This window comes from Lagopus muta, chromosome Z, assembly GCF_023343835.1.
Source record: "Lagopus muta isolate bLagMut1 chromosome Z, bLagMut1 primary, whole genome shotgun sequence".
NCBI lineage: Eukaryota > Metazoa > Chordata > Aves > Galliformes > Phasianidae > Lagopus > Lagopus muta.
Window position 1 is genome coordinate 25,925,465 of NC_064472.1, and position 12,783 is coordinate 25,938,247.

The following is a 12,783-nucleotide window of genomic DNA, read 5'->3' on the forward strand; positions in this document are numbered from 1 at the left end:
AGCAGCTGTGGGTGCTTGGCTGCTGGCCAGATCAACCCACCACAAACAGCTTGTAAGAGCTAGCAGAGCTTTATTTGTGCCCCCAGAGAGAGAAGCCAAAGCTGGGACCAATCTTCTTTGTCATAACATTGGAACAACTTCCAGAGGGGACTTAACTTCCAGCTGGAAGTCTCTATAGCACATTAGTATCACTCAGAGATCACAAAGCCTGAGATTATACCACTAAGAATATGGTTTGCCTCCTTGGAAGGATTTTTGCTTTGTTGTTTTTTCGTTTGTTTTGTTTTGTTATTAAATAATACCCTATGCTTCCCACTTATGGGGAAGACAGACTCAAAGACACAGGAGAATGACTCTGCTGACGATTACAGTGAAACTCTCAGCTACCAAAGCATACGAAGTTGCTACATCAAAAGAATGCTGAAATTCACATAAATTCACTTCTACAAGCAGTGCTTGGTTATTAGTTTTATTATTTTTTAACTTAATTTGTCTTCTATCAGCAACCAGATTCGAATTATAAAAGACATACTCCAACCAGCAAAATATCCAGGAATCAGAAGAATCATGTCCTTACTTACATGTGAGTCTATATTGCACAGACAGAACACACACACAGCCTGCAAGCACAGAACATCAGAAATACGGACTTCTCTGCTTGATTCTAGAAACAGCGTGCAATCAGTACCCACCATGTCTTTGATGGAAACATAGAAGGCATATACAGTGCATATACATGGCTGTCTGCTACGGAAATACCCACCTTTCTATTTATGACTTTTGCCTTCTAATGCATGATCATCTCCACTTAATCACACGGACTGTGATGTACTAAGGACTGCTCCTGACCGACTACAGACAGGAGGAGCACCTGGATCTGTGGTCAGCAGTAAGGCATCTCTTGCCATGATTTCTGCTTTTGTCTCTACAGGCTGAGTTAGAGATGGAGCTCTTCATGTAGTACCCCACTGTGGTACTTCTCATGCAAGAATGGGCAAGGGGGACTGAAAACATGCTCCCCATTCCAGCAAGCATGGAGACATGGAGTCTCTAAACTCTTCTTCCCAGTGCAGGATGGGTTTGGTCTTACTGAGGAACACTGTGGTAAGCAACTATGGAAAATAAAGGACTGATTTAATCTGACAATAAATAGAAGTTAAAATTTGCCTTTTCTCCATTTTTGTGACACACAATTTGGTTGTTGTTTGACCTAAAAAAATACCAGGAAGTATGGATCAAAATTTTCCCCATACGATAAAGTCCAATTAGAAACATTTCATAATTCTCTCAAAAAATTGATAAGCAGTTCCCAAAAACTAATAGAAAATGCAGGCAATTGAGAATTAAGAGAAACAGATATTGTGAAAAAAAAGTTACGTGTGACAACCAGAAAACAGATGAAAAAAATGCAGTGATGTTTTGGTTACACATTTATTTTAAATCCATGATGGAAGGGATGAAAAGTAGTTCATCTGTAAATAATACTTAGCAAGGGTAAAAAAAAATAATTGTTTAAGTCTTCATTTTCAGATATCCAACAGACATAATGGTAGCAAAGGAAGACTGGGGAGTTGTGAGGATAAAGAAAGTATAATTCTGTAGGTATTTGTTAAATAACCTGTAACAAAATAACCCTTGAGTATACCATTAGGTGTGCTGAATTATCCACCTAAAAAATAGGGATGGGAACACAAATTTCACAGTAGCATTTCAATTCAAACATTGTTCACTAATAACTTAATCCTGTGCCTCTGCTAGCCATCTCACACAGGTCAAAAACATACTTCCACAAAATACGGGCTAGGCTAACAAACTGCAAGTACTTGTGATACAACACGGTTAAAAATAAACTCTCAGTCGTTTTGCTGATTCATGTTAGCAGCTTAGCATCAGCAGGTACTAGTGTTGTGGCACTAATGTAAATTCATGCTGATTTTCTTCGAGATCATTCCTTAAAAAAAAACAGAGGTGGAATTCAGTGCCAGAATGACTGTTGCAGAAGTGCAAGAATTAATTCACTGGGAGGAAGGGGGGTGTGTGTGGGGGGAAGTAAAGAGAAAGACAGAATTACTTATTAGCCCATCCTAGGCATTCTGATTAGTACTAAAAAAGGAAGGCTTTGTCGATGAATGTACCCAAGCACAGAAACAGTTGTGCTGTAAGCCTCTCCTGAGCTAACAAACCCCAGCTTCACACACAAAAGAGCTCATGCCACTCCATTGGTTCCCCTGTTTTCCCAGCGTTGCCCTGTACCCTTGTGCCACTGGCAGCAACACACTGTGGGGACACCAGCCACTGCTGCAGCAGTGAGTCACATCGACTCCCTATTCAAGTCCTATTTCACCTCCATTTTCTTTCATCTAAGGCATAAATACTCTAAAACACAAAACAAGTCTGGTAGACAGCTAAAATTAACCTCTCTGAACATACAATGAGCTCAAATGACTCCTCTCGATAGCTATTCCAGCTATTAGAGCCTTTAATAGCTGTGGCATCATATTTATAGACTGCCCCTGAATATTCCTACTAGACTACTTGAGTTCCTGGTCTGAATTAACTCCCAGGCACTTAGTGGTGAGGCTCAGACACCAGCTGAGTTCACCTCTTCCTCTTATCTGCACAGATGGACATTGATGGGACTGACAAAGTGACGGGCAAAGAGTCAGATTGATGATCTCTGCCCCTCCACCTCAGATGAGTTAAGCAAAATAGAGACCTGGCCTTGCCATCGTGGCTCTTTTTTTTCTGTTTGTTTCATTGTAATTGATAGGTTTTGCTTAAGAATTTACATTATCTGACTTGATGAATTTTGATTTCCTGTTTATTTTTTTTTAAAGCACAAGAACACTGCATTTTAGGATTTCATCAGCAACTCCATGAGCTCACACAATCTACTGGGCATATATTAACTGCTTTGGTAACACTAACGGGACTATGGACTGTTTTGGCAAACAATAGAGCTATGGATTTCAATGACTAAAACCCTCCTGATTCAAAACCACAGGACACTAATAATCCTTACTTGTAACTTCTCATGGTAACTCTCAGAATGAAGGGTGTTAGGCTTTTGAGATCAATGACAGTTTCAGAGAACAAGGCCCTTCCACAGGAAGTCCAGAGGAGATAAGCCCACAGACACAGCTGAAGCAGGAGGATACTGCTGGGATACCAAACACCTCTTTCACTTAGACAGGTTCCTCCATGGCCAAAGGAAGGATGCTGAAAATCAAGGTGAGGAAGGTATGGAAGGACTTGCTTAAATCAGTGCAGTGACCAGCTGATGACCTGTGGGTAATAGGAGACCTGATGCTGCTTGGACTTTGCTTTCCATAGAAGCCTGTTCTTCATGAAATGTTTGAAGCATGAAATAGCCACAGAGCTCTCTTTAGCAATAATTCTTCTCAGAGAACGAGGTTAAGGGTATGTATGCTATGTACTGATCGGCTATGTACTGATCAGCTATGTAAATAAAAATTATTTTATCTAGACAAGAGCTTGCATACAAACCAAGGCAACAGCTGAACTCCCAGGTGGAAAAAATGGGACAAAATGGCAGGTGTGGATGTCTTGTGGAAAGCCCTCAATGGTTTCACCCCTAAGCAAAATCCAGTTACTCAGTCTTTTGTCAAGCAGGATATACAGCTTTATGCTGCTGAAACATACATCCATCCATTAATTGAGAAAGGATTGTTAGCAACAGCTGCAGTTTGAACAATCTCCATTTGCTCTGCCTCCTTACCAGATACATGGTTCCTTTTCCAGCATGTACATGTTGCAACACATTGTTTGAATTTTTGGTCTTTGCGAAGTTAACATAAGATGGAAGTCATTGCCAGAACACGACAGAGAAAACAGAGGCAAACGCCCATTTTAAGTCATGTTGCTTGTTGTCTTGGCAACCAGTTAATAAGTGTCGTTACTCATTTTTCACCAGCACCTGACAACATCTCTGCAGATTTGGTATTATTAAAGAGTGCAAACTCAGCCCCTTTATAAGGTATCAGAGAAGATCTCGCTAGCATTTCCGTTCTGAATTTGATTTTTCAAGGAATCATAAATCATCCATAAATTGTTCAGAAGCTGAATATAGGATACATGAATACCACTGTGACAATCCATTCCCTTGGTAAAAGCACAAAAAGAGTGTTCAGATTCAGTCGTGCTCGATTCTGTATCAATATGTACATGGCTTTCACTGCAAACGAGGACTACCCCTCAAATTCCTCAAGAGAAAACACATAAATTATTGCTATGACTAACATCTTCTCTCACATGTCCTTCTTTCAACATTGCAGGCATATGGTAGGGTTGGCCCCATTTCTTCCAAGAGTTGTCTTGGAGAACAAGTCATACTGCTCATATTTCTGCTGTGTGTATCCTTGAGCTGATTTGAGAAGCATACAAGAATGCACTGAGCCAGCACAGCAATTATCATAATTAAACATGATAATCAAACAAGCTTCAGTCAGTATTCAGACCTCTCTGTACGAAGGGCTGTGCAGACTCACTAAATGATTCTCCCATTCCTCAAGAGTAAACTGTCCCTATGTTTGAGTCATACAAACGAGTTCAGTCTCAGAAGACTGAAGAAAAGGACTGTTTAATTACACCCCATTTGACATGGTACACATTATCCCATCACCTGGGATGAATACTTGCTTTGGACAAGAGATCACCTAGTTACCCAGAGCCCACTGAATTTCTGAGTTTGAGACCACAGTGTGATATGTACCCACAATAATCTCTTTAACACGTGTAGTATGTGTTGCCAGTTTCACAGGTCGAGCACTCACCAAAATTCAACAATCAGGCACTGTAACAGAAAATATTTTGAAATTATATCAACATAGGGCAACAAAAAAAATCCCATCCTCCTCGCTCTATCAGTCATGAGAACTCAAAGGAGCCTCAAGGCAGATTCAACATCAAAGAACCAGAGAGAGAGACTCAAATCTTGTCCTCTAATCTGTGCCATGGGACTCAAAAAGTGCCAGTGGGTTTCCACACAGTCTGAGAGAAGAAGCTGGTGAAGAGGGTTAGTTTTATTCCTGGATCTTTCTTTTTATTCCAGGTTTAAAGCTCTCTCAGTACTCTTTCAATGTAGATTTTGGCAGCTTATTGTTTAAAGATTGTGCAGTGCTGAAAAACACATTCATTACTGCTTGTCATAGAGCTGTTGATGAATTCCAGTCACATGCAATTAAGCTGTAATTCAACACAATGACAGACAAAACAGACAAGTCTAGACAAACAAGAAAAAAAAAACACAATGAAATATATAATTCCTAAAGAAAAATTCCTAGAAGATTCTATATTATTGATTGAAATTGAACTCAAATTTGAATTGAAAAAAAAAAGGTTCATAATGTTCTTTCATTTATTACGTGAAACCACAGTATTTAACCATGTGAAACTAGCTTTATTTTAATTCATTCAATGCTATCAAAAAGTAACATCTTAATGGGATGGCAAAAAACATTGAGTGCATTGGAGTAATTCAGTCCTGAGTATTGCTTTACCAGTTGTTTTTTGAACCAGGTGAAAAGCTATAGAGGTACATCTTTGTCTTGAATCTGGCTCAATAGATAAGCAGAAATAATGGCAAAATTTGCTATATCCAATGCTGCAAGAGGAAGAATTCATTACATGAGATGTTTTGGTATTTTATTTAAAACCATAAGTCAGTGCAATCATGCTAGCAAGCTATCAGGATCTCTTCATCAACTGTGCACAGCAAAAGACCGTATGCATGTGAAGTGGCAGTATGACACGGCATTGCAGAGCCCTTTTCACCATGATCCTGAAGCCAGAGTTTAGAACATTTCTCATGTCTATGTTGTACTTGTCAATGTGCTCATGATCACAGTGTTTTCACCAATGAAAGCAAGCTGTACTTCGAGAAGTGCACATTTTGTTTATATATGGAGGCTAAGGTTAATTTCACACATGCACAGTTAGCATTTGTGTTAAAGTAAGGAGATGGTTAAAAAGAAGAGATAAAGAAAAACTTACCAAACTGGATTCCCACGTAACCAGAACAGAATTGAATTTTACACTTCACAAAATTATTGGGGGGAAGAGGGGGCAAGTTGGTGGTGTTTGTTTCATTTGGTTGTTTGGTTGTGTTTTTTTTTAAACCTGTGTGGATCTCCTAAAGAAAGGACAGGCTTGAAGAAAAGGCAGCAGAAGAATTGGCTGAGTATCATAAGCCCTGTAAAGTGCCAGTTTCCTCGTAAGAGCCTATGAATGTTCCTGTGAGTGAAGGCAGACCCTCCACCCCTTGGGTTTTCATTACAAGAAAAGGTAACACTGTTTCTGGCTCTGTCAAACTGTAGAGCTAACCCTTCAGGTTATTTTATGTATGTGCTCTGCCTACCATAGGTAACAAGCTCCAGTCTCTGGGATTAGCCACACAGATTAGTGCAATACACACAAGTGATCCAGTCAAAAACTGAGATTCATTTCATTTTAATGGGGCCCCAAAATTAATCAGAATGATACATATCAAGCTAACCTAAAGTCTAATTAGTTTAATGCTTCAGACGTTTACTTTTGCCCTAACAGTTAAAAAACATAAGTAATTTTCAAGCAATATTAAAAACAAAACAAAAAACAAAACAGAGCAAAGTATTCATTGTAAAGATCCACAAAGGAAAATGGGCTATGTAACACTTTGTTAAACATGCCTAAAAGCTCACCTCGAACTTCAGGAGAGAATCGAGCTGAATGGCGAGAAACAAAAAGTTTCAATTCTTGATCCAAGTTGCATTCAATCAGGTTTGTGTCCCATGATCGGATTCCTAAAATTCAAAATACAAAAACACATCTAGCTTGATATATCAGCACTAGAAAATTTCCCAGTTTACATCCAGGTTATTTGCATATTTCTAAATTCCAAAAACCAGTCTCTCTTTCTGTCACACCTCACAACCAAGTTTTGCAAAGTGCTGAGTGCCCAGACGAAGCACTCTGGACAGGGATCAGTCAGACGCAAGAGGAAATCTGCCTTTCCAAATGGCAGATTCCTTTCCTTTTCCTTTCAAGCCCCTGTTTAATGATTGCTTGTCCCACATCCTAGTGGCCACATGGTGAGAAGTCGCTGATTTCCCTGAATTGACTTAAAAATAGCAGAAGACTAATTTATAAAAGTGAAAATGTGAAACGTGAATCAGGCGACACTGTATTTGCTCCCCTGAAAGAAGGACAGCATTACCTAGCACGTTGCAAGTTAATATTTAAATACAAAGTACTAAGGCCACCAACAATATAGAGACATGAAGCTGCTTGAATGGGTTCAGAGGAGGGCTGCAGGGACGACTGAAGGGGTGGAGCACCTCTCTTATAAGGCAGAGGGTGCTAGGCTTGTTTGGCTTGGAGAAGAGAAGACTCTGGGGAAACTCTATTGCAGCCTCCTATTACTAGAGGGGAACTTAGTAACAGGATGAAGACCAACTTTTTATGCAGTCAGATAATAATAGGACAAGGGGGAATGGCTTTAAACTAAAGGAAGGGAGATTCAGGTTAGAGGCTAGTAGGAAATTCTTTACTTAGAGGGCGGTGAGGTGCAGGCACAGCTGCCCAGAGAAGCTGTAGATGTCTCATCCATGGAGGTGCATCCATGGTGGCCAGGCAGGATGGAACCCTGGGCAACCTGATCTGGTGGTTGACAACTCTGCCCACATCTGGGGAGTGGAACTAGATGATCTTTGAGGTCCTTTCTAACCTAAGTCATTCTATGAGTCCATGACTTCTTTATTCAAAAACCTTTGAAGCATCCAAGATTTCAAATTAAAATGTAAGTGATCTTTTATTTATGAATATCAAAACCCTAGTTTTGATATTTAGAAATGCTACCCTTGATCTTTTTTCTTTTAGAAAAGATAAACATCACATCTCTGTTCTCCCCTCAGCTACAAAGAAAATGAGACATTTGACACATGATCATAAAAATATATTTTGGAATCACACATTTTAAGAATTGACATTTGATGGGGGAGGAAGGAAGAATAACCAAAACCAAAAGATAAGTTTATTTTCCTACTGTATGATTTTGATGACTATCTTTAAAAACAAACAAACAAACAAACAAGTCAAATTAACAGAATACATTTTAATACTTTTCCACAGTTTTCCTGTCAAAAACAATGAGCAGACAGTTGCACTTTATATAGGTCCAGACACTGTTGTAGTTTTGAACACCAACATTATTGTGATTTTTATGCTTTTTTTCCTAAGAGATTGTCTTGAAACCTATACAGATTAGGTAGCAAATGCCAAAGGAACTGCGGATGAGAAAGCATCTGTTGGCCCTTCCCAGAAGCTTGGCCACGTCTGTGCATGAAGACATTGGGTTAAACCACTTTGGGTCTTGGTACTGCTGGACTGGAGAAGCCTGAAAAGGCATGTGGCCAACTCCTTACACTGTGCGACCAGTACTAGCACTTCTGCTGGTAACTTGATCTGGGTTTAAGGCCACTAATTTTCCTGTCAGCACTGCCTCCTGTGCTTTATCTTCTTTTAAGGCAGCAGAAACATCAGGGCTCCCTCTGGCAGATCCCATGTTGCAGGGCTGAAGGATGAGGAGGAGAAAGAGCAGAGAAACCGGATCTGCTCTCCTGGTCTTCCATTGCAGCTCCGAGGAGTTTCTCCATGCAAATACAGGTATCTGCATTTCAAGAGCTTTTTCAGAAAGAATTCATTGAGTACTTGTTCCTTGTCAGCAATCCAGTCAAGGTGTCTCTGGGATATCCTCCCAGTTAGGTAGATGCAAAGCTCTCTAAAGATCTCTAAAGAGATTTGAAAACACAGTATCATCTATGTTTCACTACCACTCTGAAGTAAAATACTGGAACTATCATCAATCACTTCTGTTTCCTGACTTAGACATCACTGTTCAGAGGCATAAGCGGTGACTCTTCTGCAAGTCTCCTTTTTTTCGTTTCTCAAAAATCTCTTGGCCATATGGTGCATTTTCGGGGCGTAGTTTTGGCAGGCAGACATAGCTCAGCAAGCTTTAATATCTTCCAGGTGTTGGGATATTTGAGAGCAAGAAAGTGAATATGATATATTGCTGCACACGTACAGCACAGATGAAATATATGAGTAGTGAACTGATGCTGATAACGAAGTTGGAGTGCACTGAGTGTTGAACCTGAAGAAGCAAGAAGACAGCAGCTCACTGGCCTTCAACAGCGAGACTGCGTGGGAAGGCTGCAAAGCTTTCTGGAGGTCAGTTAAGCAATATGGACTATGATTCAGCACTGCTGCTAATGACAGAGACTGCCCACCATCCCAAACCATTTTCTTTTTTTGTTTGTTTGTTTATTTTTTTATTTGCAGTGGTGTATCATTCTGATTAGGCGTAGTCATACCACTGAGCCCATCAGTGTCCAAAATGCAGTACTTGGTGCAAAATAACTAAAAAGAAATGCTTAGATATGCTATCCACACTGAGTCTGAAAATGAGATTTGGGTAAAATAGGCCAGATTTGCAGATGCATGAATCAGCATTTTGGACGCAAAAATTATACAAATACCTTAAAATGTAACATAAATGTATCAAGTATGTTATATCACCAAATCAAGTTTGGATACAATGGAAGTAAATCTTGAACAAAAATCCAAGGTCAATCCAATGATGTGTATTATTCTCAGCATGGAAGAAACTACTGGGAGGATGACTGAGCTGTAGCTATTTCTTTCTTTCTGCAGTCTCTGGAGCACAGCGCCACTAGACACAGGGCTAATCAGACGGCAGACAGGGCACACCCAGCAGCATCTGCCAAATCAGTGGAAAGATCCTGAAGCTTTCTCCTTACTCCCCTCTTCTTCTTTACTGGATGGTGGGTTGGAAGACTGCCCCCTCAGCAAAATGGCATCCCAAATGTAATTACTGAAAATGCAGCTTGCCAAGCAATTCCCACTTCATGATATATTAAGAAATGACTCTGCATTCCACCAGGTTACGTAGCATCACGCCACTGATGTCCTATCAGGAGATGTTTTTGCTGGCATATTGCTCTGCAGATCAGTGCATGAATCCATAATTTTCTCTGGTACTTAGAAGATGCACCAGAGAAGACCTTGAGGCAGACTTATCAAGAACCCTAAAATCATTTATGGCTTTGCTGAGGACAAAGGTTGAAAGAAGCCAGTTTTTCCCAACTACACTGCACTTCCCAAAGAGAAAGATTAGTCAAGCCCTCAAATAGACAGACCTTCAGACTTAGAGTGTACTGATCCAGAACAATGCACCCCAAAATCTGACCAAGGTTTTTTTCCTAGCAGGCAAGATCCCAGTCCAGGAAGAGTGAGGTGACTCTCCCATCCAAAATGATGAATAAAAATGCCAAAGTTTCCTTTGAATATCTAGAACTGTAAGCAGGTGCTACGCTTATTGGTAGCAGCAACAGAGCTATGCAGCAGCAGCTGTACAATAGAAGCTTCAAGAAGCGACTGAAGAACATTTCTTCTGAGCAAGGACGACATCAAGATGTCTTTACAGAAGTTTTATCCCTTTGCTCTATAAATTGTATCAATTTAATTGAAATTCAGCCAATTCACTTCCAACAGAATCAACAATTAGTTAAAATGAAGGAAGTGCAGTGCTGAAGAAGCTCTGAATGACAAAGCATCTGCATCAGTAGTTCTCCGTAGGAGACAATGGTTGCGATAAAGATCAACGGGTTTCGGTGAAGCTGGTAAGCTGGGATGAGGCAGCTCTTTACCATGAACAGCCATGAAAAAGAACCATGAAAAATCGCCAACTGCAGCAACAAGGATTGAGTACACAACAATAGAGACAAGCGAAGTCCTAGCTGGAGTGCTGAACCACACCTACATGCAAGGCTGCTACCAAATCCCCCTTGCAGGCTCCCTCTCTCCTTTCTAACAATAGCAAAATTCTGATTTTTGCACTTTCATCAGCCCAGATCAAGGCATATGCTAAAAAAATCACATCTTAAGCTAGTTTAGCAAACTATGGAGTCCGCCAATCATTCCTTTGTGCTTCATACCACTGTTACAGCAACAGGGCTTTTCACCTCCCCATGCACACCGCAATATCCTTTATTAGAAACCGGATCAAAAACTTACAGAACTTGGTCATTTCACGTATGGTACCTTCACCTAAAGCTGCCTTTGGGAAAGGACAAACGAGCAGCGAGCCACAGCAGCCCGAGCTGGACAATAACGGGGCTGGGCACTCAGACTGCAGCCTCGTTACCAGCATCTTTTTATTTCTTTCAACACAGGGGTGGGTGTGTGTCACGCTCGGATTGTCCCGGAGGATTCTGCATCGCGCTGCCGAAACTTGGGCACAATGCGCAGGGATGGAGCCGCAGTCCTGAGGTCGCTGGGAAAACGCCCCTTCGCCGCCGGGGTCTGCGGCTCTGCGACGGGGACGGCGATGGGGACGGGGACGGGGATCGGCTGCAGCCCCCACCCAGCTCCTTCCCCGCGGCGGCGGCGGCGGCGCGGACGCCCTTTGTCCGCTCCGGGCTGCCATAGGGACCGCAGTGCGGACTGCGCCACGCCCACCCGCCGGTGTCTCCGGGCAGACAGGCTGGGCGTCCGCCGCAGCCCCGACAATGGCGCGGGGCGGGAGCGCGGGGCAGGGGCTGCGGGCGCGGGGCGGGGGGACCCCGCGGGGCGCCCAGGGGTGCGGGCGGGGCCGGGATCCGCGGTTAAAGAAAGAGAAGCGCCGGCGCTCGGAGCTGGGCTGGGCGTTTCCCCGCCCCGCAGGGGGCAGCGGGCGCGGCAGTACGGAGCCCCCCGCCGGGGCGCCGCGGGCAGCGGGCGGGGAGCGGCCGCCGGGGCCGTGCGGGAGGGAGGGGGCGCCGCGCTCCGAGCGCTCCGCCGACGCCGTCTCACCTCGTTCGATGTTGGCGATCGCCCGGCGCAGGTGCTCCTCGGTCACCAGCTCGCCGATGACCACCAGCAGGTAGAACTTGCTGTCCAGGAAGCGGTGCGACAGGCTGGGCGAGGGGGCGGCAGGGTTTGGGAGGCTGCAGGAGGGCTCCGAGTCCGCTTCCACCACCACGGTGGCCATCGCGCCCCCCGCTCCGCCCCGGGGCTCCGGGGCGCTGAGGGGAGAAGGAAGGGCCGCTCGGCGGCGGCTCCGCAGGCGGCAGGGAGTGAGGGCGGGCGGGGAGGCGGCCGCGCTTTTATACGGAGACGGGGCAGGGCAGGGACCTGCCGAGGAGGAGGAGGAGGAGGACGAAGGGGGGGAGCCGGCGCATCCCCGCCGCCGCTTTTCCAGCATCCACGGCTGATGTCATCTGCAGCAAATCCTCCCCGCGGCGGCCCCCGGAAGCAGGAAGGACGCGGGGTGCGAACAACGCCCGAGGGTCGCCGGCGGACCCCAAAGTCCCGCTGTCTCGCAGACCGCGGCCCTCGATGGTTAAGGCCACTGCGGGGCTCCGGCTGCGCCCAGCCGGGCGGGATGCGGCTCTGGGACCCGGCCTTCTGCAACGCCCTGCGGTGGTGCAGTACAGCTCGATAACCCCTACGGCCAGCAAGCTAAGTGATAGTCTTACAGCTTGCTTAAAAAGATGCTTCAAACGTAGGGCTCCTGCATACCTGCAAGGTGCATGGGTTTGCGACTCACCCCAAGGGTTGTGGATAGGACAAGCATTGGGAAACCATAGTGCTAAGGCCTCGGAATTTCAAAGGGCTTTAGGTGGCCCTTTTTCACCACCCTTAGGCAGCTCCAGTAGTGCTGGAAAACACCTTCCATCACAAAAGGGAAGGGCGGGTTCCTCAGGAAAGCTGTGTAAAAGCCAG

General features: G+C 44.0%; 1 protein-coding gene across 1 annotated transcript in view; it reads right to left on the reverse strand.

The window, feature by feature from the left end:
- Positions 1 to 12,373, reverse strand: part of MAP1B (microtubule associated protein 1B) — a 65,782-nt gene extending 53,409 nt beyond the window's left edge. The window contains exons 1-2 of the mRNA XM_048932111.1: positions 11,872 to 12,373; positions 6,699 to 6,800 (exon numbers count right to left, since the gene is read on the reverse strand). Of these exons, the coding sequence (XP_048788068.1) occupies positions 6,699 to 6,800; positions 11,872 to 12,262 (493 nt within the window). The 5' untranslated portion in view covers positions 12,263 to 12,373. The remainder of the gene's footprint in view (positions 1 to 6,698; positions 6,801 to 11,871) is intronic.
- Positions 12,374 to 12,783: the final 410 nt, after the last annotated feature.